Below are 17431 nucleotides of genomic sequence, written 5' to 3'. Positions count from 1 at the left end.
TACTATATATGTACATTATTGGTATGTTAAAAATTATTTTAGCAAATCCTATAGTAAAAAAACAAACAAAAAAGTACTTTAATTTTGCTTAGCATGTCCCTAACTTGACCATTGAGTTCTTTCTTAGTATGTTTCACCTATTAACAATCCAACAAATAGAAAATATTTCTGGAAAAACTGCCTGTTTCAGTCCTTTTCCGTCTTTCCCACTTTCTTCCTATCCCTCCACTGCTGCTAAGTAGGAATGTTTAAACATTTCAAGTAACTAGAGATCTTCAGCTGAAAAATAGAGACAGAAAGTAAGACCTGAGTTAAATAAGGGATCATAGAAGGAAATGGAACTATCTTCTGAACCAAGATTTGTGTACTCTTTAAGCCAGAGATGTTTACTTAGTTAACTAGTATTATTCAGTTATTTCTGTGACCTTCTGCTGAGCCTGTTATTTTCTCAAATAATACCTAATGCATTAGAGCATTGAAATTTTTCTTTAAAGCAAATATTTTGTATTTAATTTAGTTTTACCATTTGCTTCCATTATAATTTGAGAGCTGTTCTCCAGTGGAAAATAAGTTTGGCTCCCACACAATGAAAATCATCTTCAAGAGTCCTGACATTCTGTTTTCAAAATATGTGAATGCTAGGTACATTTAATTGCTCAATATATAATAGAATGTGCTTAACACAGTTACTAAGATTGAATGTGTATGAAAACGGAACACTTACATAGTAAACTCTCAATAATTGTTAGCATAAGAAAAAGGTTCTAGACAAAATACCCTAACTTTTATAGTTATCAAAATTCACAGTCATGAAAATATTTGGTTAGTATTGTTAAAGATAATCCTGTTTTTCTTTGGAATTTGCTTAGATTGAATGGGACTTAAATGTTTAGCTCTGGGGTAGGACATCTTAGCTTTTCTATTTAAAAAAATACTGCAGGGCTTCCCTGGTGGCGCAGTGGTTGAGAGTCCGCCTGCCGATGCAGGGGACACGGGTTCGTGCCCTGGTCCGGGAAGATCCCACATGCCGCGGAGCGGCTGGGCCCGTGAGCCATGGCTGCTGAGCCTGCGCGTACGGAGCCTGTGCTCCGCAATGGGAGAGGCCACAACAGTGAGAGGCCCACGTACCGCAAAAAAAAAAAAAAAAAAAAAATACTGCAGAGTAGCATAAAACAAGTTTGATGTACTTTATCTCTAACATTTGAGTACATATGATGTGCTGTAAACTAATTCTCTCTTTTCCTTTCCCCCACCTCTCTCTCCTCTTTCTCTCTCCTCTCTTTCTCTCCCTCCCTCCCTACACACACACACACACACACACACACAGTGTTTTATTTAAACAACATAACTTTTTGTTATTACTAATTTTAAAAAAATTTATTTAATTTATTATTTTTGGCTGCGTTGGGTCTTCGTTGCTGCATGCGGGCTTTCTCTAGTTGTGGCGAGCAGGGGCTACTCTTCGTTGTGGTGCGCAGGCTTCTCATTGTGGTGGCTTTTCTTGTTGCAGAGCACAGTCTCTAGGCGCGTGGGCTTCAGTAGTTGTGGCTCACGGGCTCTAGAGTGCAGGCTCAGTAGTTGTGGCGCACGGGCTTAGTTGCTCCGCATCATGTGGGATCTTCCTGGTCCAGGGCTCGAACCCGTGTCCCCTGCATTGGCAGGCGGATTCTTAACCACTGTGCCACCAGGGAAGCCCTATTATGTCCTAATTTTTGAGATACATCAAAATCTACATTTTCACAAAAGCCAAGTGGCCAGATGTTTAATCAGTATTCATCCAAGGTCAAAGTCAAATATCACCAGTGATGAACTTTTGAGATACAGGAATAAATATAAAATTTTATTTTAAGAATTTTTTAAAATTAGCCATCATATTAAATGTTTGACATCATGATGCGGGAATGGTAATTAACTAATTAGCTAACATGTCAGCTGTTAGTTTGCTCCCGGTAATTACACTGCATATTTTAAAAATTCTAAATAGATATCTATAAGCAGTCATTTTCAACAAGCTTAAGTCTCTAGACTCAAAACTTTAAGTAATTTTTATCTTAAAGCAGTTTATAAAGCTCTTTGGAAATCTGATTATTGAAAAGAAAATATGAGTCCTCAGTTTTTTCGCCATAACCCTTCATGTTTTTATGGGTATTTTGCCAGATTTTGGAACTTGTGAAATTTTGAAATGGCAAAATTGACATTCTGCTTTTAATTCTTCTTGTCAAGATGTGAAGAATTCCCTAAAAGGGCTTTTTCTTGAAAGGCTGTCTCTAGATAGCCTAAATCACTAACTAGAAATTAAGTCAGTTCTTAAAAGTTTTGCTTAGTGATATACTAGTACACTGAACAGCCTCTACAAAGGTTAGAATTATGATATAGCCCAATTTCTGCTAATCTACCTCATATATTTTTATGAATATTTGTTTTCCCAGAAAGAATATTTTCTTCCTAGATTTATCTAGTTAAAGCAATCTCGATGTTCATATTTACTGTAAATCTGTTTCCCTATTTAATTATTTGGAAGTTCTTAAGCTTGTGTCTAAATTTGGCTTTCACAATCATCACTAAGAATTACTGCATTTTATTCTTGCAGCACGGTGTACATTTACACTTCAGTTGTTCAGTAAGATTTCACCATATAAAGCAGTAAGCTTTTTACTTACATTATTTATATAGATGTAGAAATGATAATGGTCATTAATCAAGCATAAATGCAGAGGTACTAGAAATGTCATTGAAGCAGTCATTTGCTTATTTGGCCTTCTAAAGGTCAAGGCCAAAGCTGAAGCTGTTTTTGGCTGAATACTGAGGCTAAGCCAAACTTTAGTGAATCCCTATTTTATGTTTGGGAAAACTTAGTTGTAGGGAGATTGCGTAGCTTACATAAAATTATACAGGTAATAAGTGGTAGAAGTGGAGTTTGGTAGTCTAAACTTTTCTTCTGCTTTTATAAATTGTGACTGACTTAAAAAAATAGTTGGTCATAACATAGTCCCCTACACACACACGGGTTTCCGCATTCTGTCTCTCGCCTTCCCTCCTTTTTTCAAGAAAAAGTAGGATAGAGAAGAGGTTTAGAAGAGAATGCCATTTCCCTTTTACTGAAATTACTACTATTATAAAGACTGCTTTAGATTATGACTTGGGAGAAAATAAAGAGTCTTTCAAGAATTACTTTCTTTTTATTGAGACTCCAATGAATAAGCGGTCAGGGAAATGGAACTTTCCTAGATTACCCTGTGTTGGTTTAAATTGCCTTTAATTCAGTCGTGTTAGAACACATTTATGATAGACAATGGTAGTTGGAAAATGGCCTATCAAAAATAAATTGGGGGCTTCCCTGGTGGTGCAGTGGTTGGGAGTCCGCCTGCTGGTGCAGACGACACGGGTTCGTGCCCGGGTCCGGGAGGATCCCACATGCCGCGGAGCGTCTGGGCCCGTGAGCCATGGCCGCTGGGCCTGCGTGTCCGGAGCCTGTGCTCTGCAACGGGAGAGGCCACAGCAGTGAGAGGCCCGCGTACCGCAAAAATAAATAAATAAATTGGAATTTCATATGTAAAATTTAAGTTTAAAGGGTGAGATACTAAGGAAGCAAGAGGTCCAAAATTGGAGGAACTTCCTTACTCCTAACATTTTGCATAATTTAATAGATTATCTTGAAATTCAATAAAAATCTCTGTTACAACTATTATTTAAATTTTATTCCAGTAAGAAGAGGAGCCCTGAAAAACTCGCCTAAATTTCTAGGCAAAATGTTTGATATTTACAAAAGCCTCTTATGCATAGATGACTTGTTTGTTTCTCTTTCAAACACTAGGCTTTTTTAATTGAAAGTTTTATTGAGATGATTGTAGATTTATGTGTAGTTGTAAGAAATAATACAGAGATATTCTTTATATCCTTCAAACAGTTTTCCTCCGTGGTACCATTTTGCAAGGCTATAAAGCAATATCACAACTAGGATATCAATATTGATACAATCTACCTATCTTATTCAGACTTCCCCAGTTTTACTTGTATTTATCTTTGTGTGTGTATTTAGTTATATACCATTTTATCACCTGTAGGTTTGTGTATCCATATCTACCACCATAGTCAAGGTACTGAGCAATTCTGTCACAACAAATATCCCTCATATTGCTCTTTTTAAATACATCCACCTCGCTCCTGCCTGCTCCTTGACCCCACCCCATTCCTAACTGCTGGCCACCACTGATCTGTTTTCCATTTCTAAAATTTTGTCATTTCAAAAATGTTATATAAATAGAATCATAGGGCTTCCCTGGTGGTGCAGTGGTTGAGAGTCCGCCTGCCGGTGCAGGGGACACGGGGTTCGTGCCCCGGTCCGGGAGGATCCCACATGCCGCGGAGCGGCTGGGCCCATGAGCCATGGCCGCTGAGCCTGTGCGTCCGGAGCCGCAACGGGAGCGGCCACAGCAGTGAGAGGCACGCGTACCTCAAAAAAAAAAAAAAAAAAATAGAATCATAAAGTATGTAACTGTTTGAGACTGACTTTTTTCACTCAGCATAATACCGCAGAGATTCATCCAAGTTAAGTGTATCAGTAGTTCCTTTTTGTTGTTGAGTAGTATCCCATGGTATATATGCATCACAATTTGTTTAACCATTCACCTGTTGAAGAAGGACATCTGGGCTGTTTCCAGTTTTGGGGCTATTACAAATAAAGCTGCTGTGAACATTTGTATACAGGCTTTTGTGTAAACTTAAGTTTTCATTTCTCTGGGATAAATGTCTAAGAGTGCCCAGAATTTATTTTAAGTCAGAAATTCTTAAAGTGCCAAAAATATTAACTCAGAAAATAGATATTAGTCACAAATCTGCTGTTCTCAGGTTTTTTTTCTGAAGCAAAGTAACAAATTTCCTGATGGAGAAATTAGAGTTTGTGTACCTTTTATTAGGAGATTGGCACCAAAGACAACTTCTGCCATGCATCTTAAAAACAAAAATATGAGAATCTATGCATAAACACAAGATATTCACAAAATGTATGAATTGGCCTCATTTGCTGATAGGTATAGCTGATCCATAGTCATTATAATTTTAAATAGGTAATTTTTTTATCTTTCTGATTTTAGCATTAACAAGTAGTTGTAAAAATTAGAAATATGTAAGTATATAAAGAAGAAAAAACCCTAATACCAGGGAAACTACTGTTAAGACTTTTGGTATATTTCTTTTTAGTCTTTTCTATGTGCATATAATACTAACTTAATAGAATTTTTATAAAATTAGGACTAGGCTATATATACAGTTTGGTGTCCTAAAGTTGAAAGTTAAAAGTTGAAAATTAAACTTTAATAATTTTTTTAGGCATTTATATGTCTTCATTTGTGAACTGTTTATTTTTTCCCCATTTTTATATTGATAGATAGTTTTAGGGTTTCTGACTGTTAGCTCATGCATAAATAGAAAACTTTTTCTGAAATAGCATTTAAATTGGATAGTATTTTTACTTAATGAGTATCTCTTATTTTACATCACATTTTAAATCTTTTTTCTTGTTCTGTAAAGGTATGCTGTGATAGCATTCGGATGTGCTAGCTGTCCAAAATTAACTTGTGGGCGAGAAGGCTGTGGAACAGAGTTTTGCTACCACTGTAAACAGATTTGGCACCCCAATCAGACCTGTGATGCTGCTCGACAGGAGAGAGCCCAGAGTTTACGTCTGAGAACTATACGTTCTTCGTCCATTAGTTATAGTCAAGAGTCTGGAGCAGCAGGTATTTACATCTAACTTCTTCTAGTAAATATTTGACACATATAGAACACCAGTTATTTTAATTTAAAAATGTAATATTCAGTCCTTATATCCTTTCAATTTTCTAAAGTGTTTTACGTGTTAGCATTTCTGTCCCAGAAGCACTCATTCTTTCTGTAGAAGAAAGTGGTATTGAGTTGGAAAGATTTTATTGTCCAAAAAAAAAGGAAGAAAGGAAGTGTCAGTGATGATTTATATAACTGATAGCTGAAGGTGGTCTGAAACTGATGTTTATAAAGGTGTTTTATGCAAAGCTTAGCAACTATTTTAAAAAATATATTAATTTTGAATATATTACCCTTAGAGATTATTTCTCATTGTATAAATATCACCCAGTTACAGATTTAAAACAGTATTTATTTTTGGAATCCTTTTCATTTACATGTTTTGTGAAATACAATTTTTATTTACAGATATTACCAATTCCAGGATCAGGGATTCAGAATCATACCTTGGTGAGGAGTACACTAAGAACTTTGTGTCTTTGGCTAGGAGTTTAAAAATTACTTGGAGATCTGTACATGAGCAAACATATACATCTCATAAATCTTAAAAAAATTTTTAAAAAGTCTGACCATCTTAATGTTCTTTGAATAAAAATTCAAAAAAACTAATATTTCGTAGAATTTTCACTGTTTATTGGAACTTCAGTCATTTTTAGAAAAATATTAACTTTTTTCATTGATTATAAAAGGAAAAAACTTGGAAAATACAGAAATTTATCAAGAAAATAATTTACATTCCTACCAGCAGTGTATTAAAATAGTCATGTACTTTATGCTACTAGAAAAAAAAGTCTTAATATTTAAAGTTGAATTTAAAATTAAATAAACTTTAAATTCAACACTTAATATTTTATACAATGGACATGGATTTTCTTGCTTGTTCACTGGTTGACTTGTTTTATTTCCTTTCCTAAAGATTTGGGGTAGAACTCCAAAGGTATTAATAATAATCTGTAGATATTGGTTCAGAAGCAATTCAGAGAGGACCTGAGTATACCTAAACTGTCCTCTGTAGAGTCAGCTATAGCTATTAAGTGGTCCCCTTGGAAATGATATCCCTCTTCTCTAACTGGGGATGGATATTTATTGCTTACAGGACACACAGACATATAGAGTAGGAGAATGGACTCTGGAATCATCGTCTGGATTCGAATTCCAGCTTCTTCACTTATTCTCTGTGTGACCCTGAGCAAGTTACTTGCCTCATCTATAAGATAAAGATACTAATAATACTTAAATCCATAAGGTTGAAACATTTCCTAGCTCATAGTAAGTGCTTTGGCTATATGAGATAGGGAAACTTAGACAAACCACAGTCCCCTGCTAGAGATTTGCATATATCTGAACCATCATTAAAGGAAAAAAAAAAAAGAAAAGAAATGGCTAAGAGATGACTTTTGTTATTAATTTTAAAGTAAACATCATGATTTAGTCACATCCCAGAGAATGTTGGTCTTCCTTATAGTCATCGTGGGGGATTTTATGTTTATTTAGCAGTGCTGTCCTGGAATGCCTTACTGGTCATAACCCTTATACGTTCACTTAAAATTATCCCTTTAATGTGAGTTTGATTTCTGGGGATAACCAAAAGTTCCGTTGCAGCTAAGTTTAACACCTAGAGTAACATGCCAAGTTGAATCACTGGTTTGGTGTGGATCCAAAGTCAGATGTGCTTATATGATCATGAGTGTGACTTTTTATATATATAAAGTAGCTTTGAAAGTAATTATGAAAGAAAAACTTCCAAATGAATTGAGTTAAATAGTAGCATTGTTGGAATAGCCTCCCTCCCAAGGTGATTATTTTAAAAAATAAACTTCATTTGGAATTTTTCCATGTTGATTTAAAAATCTTATCTCATTGTTCTGAAAATATAAGGTACATGCATTTTCACCTACAGTGTTCCAAAAATAAAAGCTTTCAGAACAAAAGTTTAGTGGTAGTTTCCTTGATGTAATCTATAAAAAAATTAAAACTTTGAACTTGGCTTTTCACTGACTTGTGGAAAGACAAGAGGAAAGTAAACTACCATCTGAAATAGTTTTATTAATTCCTGTTGTTCTGGGTATCGTGGTGTTTTTTGGTCTCTCGTTGTCATGATACATTAAAAAATAGTCTGCACTTTTAATAATAATTGCTTGGTATAATAATTGGTTGGCTATTTCTTTCTAATCAGTTACCTGAAGTTAAATAAGTATGCTTAATTATATGGTACATTAAATAATTTCTATTATGATTATATTTGTCTTTAAACTCTGACAGTATTGCATCTACATGAGACTCTTATAGCTACCAGGGAGTTAACACACTTTGAGTTACTGCATTTTAAATGAAACACATATTTTTCATTTTTGTTACCATGTTTCTCCCCCTTTATAAAAATATATTTAATTGGCTCAGCTCCCCACCTACCCCTATCCCCTATTACTACCACCCCTAAAGATATTCACTGTTAACATTTTGTTTTAAGTCTTTATAGGCAATGTTGCAGGGGCAGGGGAGTTTTAAAACAATTTTTGAGAACATAATATTTGGTAACCCAGTGTTTTCTTCTTAATATGACAATGGCACATATTTTAACAACAAATAGAAATATAGTAATTTAAAAAGACAAAAGCTTTGCCAAACACTTTAAATAGAAATGGAAAACATTTTTTTTTTTTTTGTATAAAGGAGCTGTGGATTAATTGATGCTTGGGGAGTGGGGCATCATTTGACCATCTAATCATTAAAACAGTTTTATTTAGGATTTTTGCATTTGGAGACTATTTTGAGAGAAATACATTATCTAATGTGCACAGTAAAAATTTTTTTTTCCAGTTTGTTGTTCCAGAAACGAGACAAAGCAGACAAAACAGCTTTTTGTAGACAAACAAGTATGCAGAGAGTGAAAGCATGCAAGTACAAATATATAAAAGAGACATATATCATTAGATTGCTTATGGTGTTAATTCTCTAACATGTAATCTTAGCATATTAAAAGGCCTTTTTGTGTTTTTAGAACCATGAAAATGAATGGGAATATCACCTGTCAGTTTGTTCTGAAGATTGCATATGTCAGAGCCAAAGCCTGAGTCTTTTTACTCTCACCACTAATTGGGATATTTACTATTTGAGAATACTCTGAAATGAGGAAGTTTATCAATTAATATGCCACTTAAGCAGAGTATTAGCATTTCTTTAATGTACTAGCTATTATATTAGCTATAAAAGCCAGCTTTTTTTCATTCATGCCCAGTGTTAAAAACATTTTCATGCAGACTTTGTGTTCTTTGGATCGTTTAAATCATGACTTATGGATTTTTAAATTTTTATATTCTAGTAATTATGTGTTTTGGTCTGGCTGCATAGAGTTGTCAGTTTGCTCAAAATTGTTTGAATCGTTAAAACAGTAATTGTGAGCATCGACCAGTTCTTAAGTTAAAAAACAGCTTTGGCCCTAAATGAAGCGCTAAGGAAACCTGAATTCACTGATAAAGCACAGGTAAAATTTGACCATAAAACTTGTAGAAAGGAAAATAGAATATAGCTTAATGCTTATCATGTAAGAAATTGAAACAAATACTTGAATTCAGTGGCTTGCACTATACATATCTTTTCTTAACTGTCTTATGTGTAGTTCGAAAATACAGGTGATTACTAGTAACAGTAAATAATTACTGGTTGCTATTTAAATAGATGCCAAAGTTCAAAATAGTTGCATAATTTGAGATAACTCTTATTCTGTGTCAGCGATTCCTAAAGTTATGTACCACTTGATTGTAACTTGGCATCTTTGTGCATTGTAACCATATTACTATACACGAAGCATACCACAGCATTTGAATAAATGAATAAAATGGACGACGTTAACTAATTAAAAACAGTCATGAGCATAACCAACAAATGGTTGCTTTAATTCTGAAACTATTTTCCATTAAGTGTTTATAACCATACAACCCGTACTTAACCTCTTACCTCCTCCCTTTTATCTGAGTTCTGATTCTTTGCAAGGCTCATCTATCTATTGTATGAATTAAAATACGAGAAAAAGGCTGCTTTTCTACAGATACCTGTATTATTTTTACAGTGCCTATAGTTGATGTTACCTAGAAGAGAGGAGTAAACTCATAGTGCTATTTTTATGTAGTGCTTCAGGTTACTATCAAATTGTCACTTGCTGTTAGTATTCATTCACTAAAGGAATAGTATACAGAATATCTACATTTAATTTAAGTGGAGATGGTTAGACAAGTCCTAGAACTTGAAGTGCTGCTCATTGAAGACAGCTATGGGGTGGGGACAAAGACAAACTTTATATAGTTCCCGGTTTGCCTCGAGCTGCCCTTGGTTCTCATTTCTCTTTTTATTATTTTGTTATTCTTTATTCTCATTGTTCTGCTACTGTTGGAAAAATGTTTACAGTTTGAAAATTTAATGTAAAATATGTTCCTTTCCTTGGAAGGGAAAAAAAAAGTGCTTTATATACTAAAATTAGCAGGCTAAAGCTATCGGTTAACAAACCATACATGTTAAGATATTTTGGCAGTGCTATAATTATCTACTAGAAATTGTTATTTTTAGACCAGTCTTGTATACTAAACATGTCTATTTTCTTAATAGCTGATGATATAAAACCATGTCCACGGTGTGCTGCTTATATAATAAAGATGAATGATGGGAGTTGTAATCACATGACATGTGCTGTCTGTGGTTGTGAGTTTTGTTGGTTGTGTATGAAAGAAATCTCGGATTTACATTATCTAAGGTAAGCTTATAGAAGGGGCTATTTATATCTAAATATAATTTTATATTGTAAGACAAAAGGACTTTTTTTGGAAACAGCATTATCCTTAGTATTCTTAAGCTTGGAATTTATATGATACTTGAAGAGATCTATTTTATTCTAGCTATATAAATTTAATAGGAACCCAATTATTGTGCCAGTCATTTGAGATTAATAACTAGTCAAAAATAGGAAATGGAAATTTCTTCTTTTTTTTTGTTTGGCTTTGTTTTGTTTGTTTGTTTTTTGGCTGCACCGCGCAGCTTGTGGAATCTTAGTTCCCCGACCAGGAATTGAACCTGGGCCTGACAGTGAAAGCGCCAAGTCCTAACCACTGGACTGACAGGGAATTCCCGGCTTTGTTTTTTGTTAAACTAGAAAGTTAGCATTTAATACCCCATGTAATTATGGTAGGTCATAAATATTTCCATTTAATTTTCTCATAAATTTCCTCATTTAGGCCACTAAGTGAGTTTATGATATAATCAGATAATTATGTGCCTAAAACAGGGATAAAATAAGCATATTTTGCATTAATTTACTCTTCCAAAACTAACCTAAGGTTTTGAGGCTAATGGAGGACTAGGGATAAATGTTTAACCTGAATCCCAGTTATCAGTATCCTTTCAATGTAATTTATGGTGGTGCTTACCTTGATATTTTAGCTTTTAGTAAACTCAGAATTCAAAGAAAGGGGGAAAAAATCCTCATTCCTAAATTTGAGAATTCTTTTATAGTTATTGCTGAATGTATTGTAGTAAATTGTTACTGTGATGTTTTGCAACAGTTACTTTACACTGTAATTTTTTCCTTTAGTCCATCAGGATGTACTTTTTGGGGGAAGAAACCCTGGAGCCGAAAGAAGAAAATATTGTGGCAGCTGGGAACACTTGTTGGTGCTCCCGTAGGAATTGCTTTAATAGCTGGCATTGCTATCCCTGCCATGATTATTGGCATTCCTGTATATGTGGGCCGTAAGGTAAAATGCTTGATTCCTTGTTAATTTATTATCTTATTTTAAATCTTTAGATTTAGGATTGATGGTTTTGCTTTGTGTTTGTTTTGTTTTTTTATTTATTTGTTTTGAAAGACAAAGGTCATTTTTGGTATCTTAAGTGTAAAACGGTTACTGTTTTTTCATAAGGTAATAAATTTTCAGTGTTTGGCAAGCTTATATGTATGCATAAAAAGTAGACTTGCTTTAAAATTATCTGAATCTTCAGTACATTTGCATTATAAACTTTACATATAAAATATTAAAGAATCCACACCTGACATTTTTTCTCATGGGTATGTCCTTGTAAAGTCAGGTCTATAAGGTTAATAGAGAAATAACATATGCCCTCAGGCAAAGAATAATTAGCCAGTTCCTGAATTATTTCCAACTTGAATTCAAAGCTTTTGTTTTCTTCAGATTACTGCTATTAGTAAATACACTATTTTGTAGATTACAACAATTTTGTGAAAGTCTGAACACCCAATACTTGCTGCTGGCCTGAGTGATACTTCATTGGCTAAGCAAATAATTCTTTTTTGAAAGATTAAAGGGATAATTTACAAAGTGGCTAAGAAGTCTGCTGCTGCCTAAATTAGTAGAATATCAGAATTGAGAAGTAACCTCAGAAATTATCTAATCCCAACCCTGTAGCCAAGCAGAACAAAGTATAGGAATTTTAAAAAGGGGAACTAACATTTGTTGAGTTCTAACTGTGTGGTAGATGTTTTATATACTTTGACTCATTTTAACCTCACAGCAATTTATATGTTAGAATATTGAAGTTTAGGAAAATTTATGTAATTTATCTTTAGTTACACAGGAAGAAGCAGAGCTGGGATTTAAACCCAGATGCACAAATTCTTTATATAAGATCCCTGATAAATTTCAAGCTATCCATTTGGGCACTTCAGTGATGGGGAAACCACCAACTCATGAGGCAGCCCATTCTGTTGCCAGGGAGCTGTAAGTGTTAGAAAATTCTTATGTTGAGTCAGAATCCATTTCCCTTTTAATTGTTTCATTTAATTCTAGTTCTGACTTTCAGGACTCAAGACAAGGCTGATCCTCTTTCATACAACAGCCATGTTTTTTTATGTTCAACACATATTACTTTTATAATCAGAAATAACAGTACATACTATTTTTTAAATTAGCTTGAGACTGAGGACAAACATATTTATGGGCCGAATGTTTATTTCAGAAGGTAATTGTTTAAGGTCCCAAACATAATACTGATTATAATAATTTTTCGTAAGTTGTCCAAAGCAAAGTTTTGCCGAAAACAAAACTATTCAGATACTTAGAAGTAGAAGGGAAAGAAAGACTGTTGTACTGCATACACCTACAAATAATTTATAGAGGAGAGATTATTTACCTCATTGTTCAGTCTTAGGTGCAGTAACGAGTCTCCTTTTTTCAAACCTGTACTCAAATGGTTGCAAGTTGATGAATTAGTTTTCCACTGAAACAGTGTTCTCTGGGGTGTGTAGGGTATAAACCAGCCCAGGAAAACCTATTAAATTGATAAAGTACCTAAAAGCTGAGCCTTTCTTTACAATAACAAATAGCAAATGTGGCACAAAATAGTAAAACAGAAAAAATTAAGTTGAACCAGAAGTAGTGGGATGATATGATCACTGTAATTGAACATTGGTGCTTGAGGATGTGGAATTATCTGGAAGACTCTTTCTCCTGGCAGCCTGCCTTTGCAAGTTTGCTCCATCAGTTTGTAGCTTTGTCTTTTTTCTGCTTCAGTGCTGAGTTTTGTAGGAATGGGGGTGGTGAGGAACAGGTATTAGCTAGAAGGATAATGAAAGGTACTTTGGGAAGGTCTGCCATCTCTGCCTGTATGGACTATTTAGGAAGTGTAGAGACCCATTCCCTGGAACATATAGTCAGTTCTGGGAAACAGAATTCTGACTAGGAAATAGAAATGTTCCTTTCCCCATGCATGTTTTGCCCACCTCCCCATCCCAGCTTTTTCACTGTTTAATACATCCCGTAAGACTCATTGTACTTTACAGCCTTCAAAATAACCACATAATAATGATAGATTGCTTTATTATGCCTCATCTGTAATATTGTTTTTAAGTCAAGTATTTTACTTTAGAGACTACCTGTACCCTTTTGAGGCTGTTTTGAATCTGTCTTGAAACAGGGGGAAATGTACTTTATTAGCTTTAGCCCTTGAAAATCACAAGAACAAAGATACTGAGCTATTTCCTGAAGTTCATATAATAATCTCACAAGTAACTTTCATGGTGATATTAAGTTCTGTTTATTAACAACACCTGTACTCTACAAAGATGCCAAGTAGATCTAACTCCTGTCCTCTGGCAACATTATTTGTTCTTTTTTTCTCTCTGTACCCCTTACTTTGAGCTGTAAATGAGAGCCCAGGATCCTGAGTCATTTGATAACATTTTTCTTCATAAAAAGGGATCTGAGAAAAAAATTGATTCTATTTAGTGATGTTTGCTTATTAGTACTGCTTTTTAAGGTCAGGTTTTTTTTTTTTTTTTTTTTTTAGAGACTGTGTAAACCTCTCCTAGGAGCCAACTAATTAGGGATGCTTATTTAGAATTCTGTGGAATGATACATTTCTTGGAAGTAATCCTGTTGATCTAACATCCAACTCATAACTATGTTGAAAATAATGTTCTTAATTCCTTCTTCTTTGCTCAAAACATGATTTATACTGTTCTTGAGTAAGATTATAAGGACTACTTTTACTCAAGATTGATTAAACACAGAGTAAAATCTATTAAATCACTGTCTTATGTAACCAAACTATTAATAAGGAGCAAATTATAAGAATATGGTTTAAGAACAATAATATGTTTACCTTGAATTTGGACACTTAACTATGAAATTATAAGGTAAATCACTTTAAACTTCTAACAAATGTAGGTCTATTTCATTTAAATTAAATATGTAATGTGTTTTTTCTTTAACCCATCACCCCCATTTTTCTTTTTAATTCAAGATTCACAATCGATATGAAGGCAAGGATGTTTCAAAGCACAAACGGAATTTGGCCATAGCAGGTGGTGTAACATTGTCTGTAATCGTATCTCCAGTTGTAGCTGCAGTAACTGTAGGTAAGAAATGCGTAAAAATTCTAATTACCTCAAATTTTATAGAATTAAAGTTTTGTGGAAGAATTTTGAAAAACAGAGCATTATATTGTTGAAGATAAGAGAGTTACTTCATTTATTTATTTAGGGGCAGTTTGAGCCTACAGATAGCCTCTCATTCTGTAACTATATTGGTTAAAAGTAATATAAACTCAAGAGCCTAGCCTTAGGGATAGTTGGTAAATTATTAGTGGTTAATATCCCTTCCTCCCCACCAAAACACCGTTTAGATCCCTGGCACTGAAAAAGAAAAAAGATTTACGTCTTTTTTTTAACCTCATATGTGTCACCTGAGGCTAGAAGCTTTGAATCTGCTTGCATCCTTTAATAGTTGGGTAAATCCGCTTTTGGCAAGAGTTGCAGAACCCTAACACTTTTCTCCTGTACACCTTCTCTTGAAAAGACTTTCTGAAATGTGTGTTTCTGTAATTTATTTTTTGGTTTGTAATGACCAATTTAATTCCTCTTTAGGTATTGGTGTTCCTATTATGTTAGCTTATGTCTATGGTGTTGTTCCGATTTCTCTCTGTCGAAGCGGAGGTTGTGGGGTCTCAGCAGGCAATGGAAAAGGAGTCAGGATTGAATTTGATGATGAAAATGATATAAATGTTGGTGGGACAAACACAGCTGTAGGTAAGTCCTTTCAGCAAAGGAAGAAAATGTACGTACTAGTAGTAATAGTGTAAGGCTGTAGGTAACATGCAAGTCAGAATTCCCATTGGTCTCTTACTAGCCCTAATAGTATTCACCCAGAAGTACATCAGAGAAATGAGCTGCTGAGGAAAGGTGAATGGATGAAAGAGGGTGGGATGGTTCTGGGTACCTATAACCTCCGATGGAAATGTAATGTCTTAGAAATTCTAGATTATTTTGTGTAAAATGTTACAAATCAGTAATAAAAGGACAGAAGAGAACTGCAGTTCATAAAAGAAGAAATGCAGATGCCCAATGAGTAGAAAATATCTTTAACCTAATGTTATTCAAAGAAATAGGAATTATAACAAAAACTGGAACATATAAAGGCCCTCATAGACTACCATTAGGAGTACAAGTTAATAAGCTTTTTTAAATGTGCGTGTTCTTTTTAAAGAAATTCCCACAGTTCTCGTTAAAGAAATTGTCTTAGGGAAGTACAGGCATACCTTGGAGATGTTGTAGGTTCGCTTCCAGACCACCGCAATAAAGCAAATATCACAATAAAGCAAGACATGAATTTTGGGGTTTCCCACTGCATATAAAAGTTATGTTTACACTATACTGTATATTAAGTATCTACCTGAATTTAAAAATACTTTATTGCTAAAAAATTTTAATCATGTGAGCCTTCAGCAAGTCATAATCTTTTTGCCAGTGGAGGGTCTTGCCTGGATGTTGGTGGCTGCTGACTGATCAGGGTGGTGGTTACTGAAGGCTGGGGTGGCTGTGGGAATTTCTTAAAATACGACAACAGTGAAGTTTGCCGTATCAATTGGCTCTTCCTTTCACGAATGATTTCACATGCAATGCAGTTTGGTAGCATTTTACCCACAGTAGAACTTCTTTCAGAATTGGAGTCAGTCCTCTCAAATCCTGCCACTGCTTTATCAACTAAGTTTATGTAATATTCTACATCCTTTCTTGTCATTTCAACAGTCTTCATAGCATCTTCAACAGGAGTAGATTCCATCTCAAGAAACCACTTTCTTTGCTTATCCATCAGAAGCAACTACTCATTCATGAAAGTTTTATCATGAGATTGCAGCAATTCAGTCACATCTTCAGGCTGCGCTTCTAGTTCTCTTGCTCTTTCCACCACATCTGTAGTTACCTTCTCCACTGAAGTCTTGAACTCCTCAGAGTCATCCATGACAGTTGGAATCAGCTTCTTTCCAACTCCTGTTAATGTTGATATTTTGACCACTTCCCATGAAACTGTGAATGTTCTTAATGGCATCTAGGATGGTGAATCCTTTTCAGAAGGTTCTCAATTTACTTTGTCCAGATTCATCAGAGGACTCATTGTCTGTGGCAGCTATAGCCTTACAGAATGTATTTCTTAAATCATAAGACTTGAAATTTGAAACGACTTCTTGATCTGTGGGCTGCAGAATGGGTGTTGTGTTTGCAGGCATCTTGTCCTACATCTCCATCAGAGCTCTTGGGTCACCAGGTGCATTGTCAATGAGCCAGTAATATTTTGAAAGGAATCTTTTCTTTTTCTGAGCAGTAGGTCTCAACAGTGGGCTTAAAATATTCAGTAAGCTATGTTGTAAATAGATGTGCTGTCATCCAGGATTTGTTGTTCCATTTATAGAGCACAGGCAGAGTAGATTTAGCCTAATTCCTAAGGGCCCTAGGATTTTTGGAATGGTAAATGAGCATTGGCTTCCACTTCAGGTCACCAGCTGCATTGGCCCCTAGTAAGAGGGTCATCCTGTCCTTTGAAGCTTCAAAGCCAGGCATTGACTTCTCCTCTCTAGCTATGAGAGTCCTGAACAGCATCTTCTTCCAATATAAGGTGTTTCATCTGTATTAAAAATCTGTTATTTAGTGTAGCCACCTTCATTAAGCATCTTAACTAGATCTTCTGGATAACTTGCTGCAGCTTCTACATCAGCACTTGCTGCATCACCTTGCTTTTTTATGTTACGGAGACGGCTTCTCTCCTTAAAGCTCATGAACCAACTCTGCTGGCGTCAGACTTTTCTTCTGCAGTGTCCTCACCTCTCTCAGCCTTTGTAGAATTAAAGACAGTTAGGGCCTTGTTCTGGA

At 34.8% G+C, this 17431-nt stretch overlaps 1 protein-coding gene across 2 annotated transcripts in view; it reads left to right on the top strand.

Annotated features, from left to right (window-relative positions):
- The window catches only part of RNF19A (ring finger protein 19A, RBR E3 ubiquitin protein ligase), a 61408-nt gene that overhangs the window by 32625 nt on the left and 11352 nt on the right, over positions 1-17431 (top strand). For both annotated transcript variants that reach the window (XM_060287180.1, XM_030862998.2), the window contains 5 exons: positions 5530-5738; positions 10384-10528; positions 11363-11525; positions 14530-14644; positions 15152-15313. In XM_060287180.1, coding sequence (XP_060143163.1) covers positions 10431-10528; positions 11363-11525; positions 14530-14644; positions 15152-15313 — 538 coding nt within the window. In that variant the 5' untranslated portion in view covers positions 5530-5738; positions 10384-10430. The remainder of the gene's footprint in view (positions 1-5529; positions 5739-10383; positions 10529-11362; positions 11526-14529; positions 14645-15151; positions 15314-17431) is intronic.

The sequence above is a fragment of the Globicephala melas genome, chromosome 17, assembly GCF_963455315.2.
Source record: "Globicephala melas chromosome 17, mGloMel1.2, whole genome shotgun sequence".
NCBI lineage: Eukaryota > Metazoa > Chordata > Mammalia > Artiodactyla > Delphinidae > Globicephala > Globicephala melas.
The sequence above is the reverse complement of the archived record's forward strand: the minus strand, read 5'-3'. Positions and strand labels throughout refer to the sequence as shown.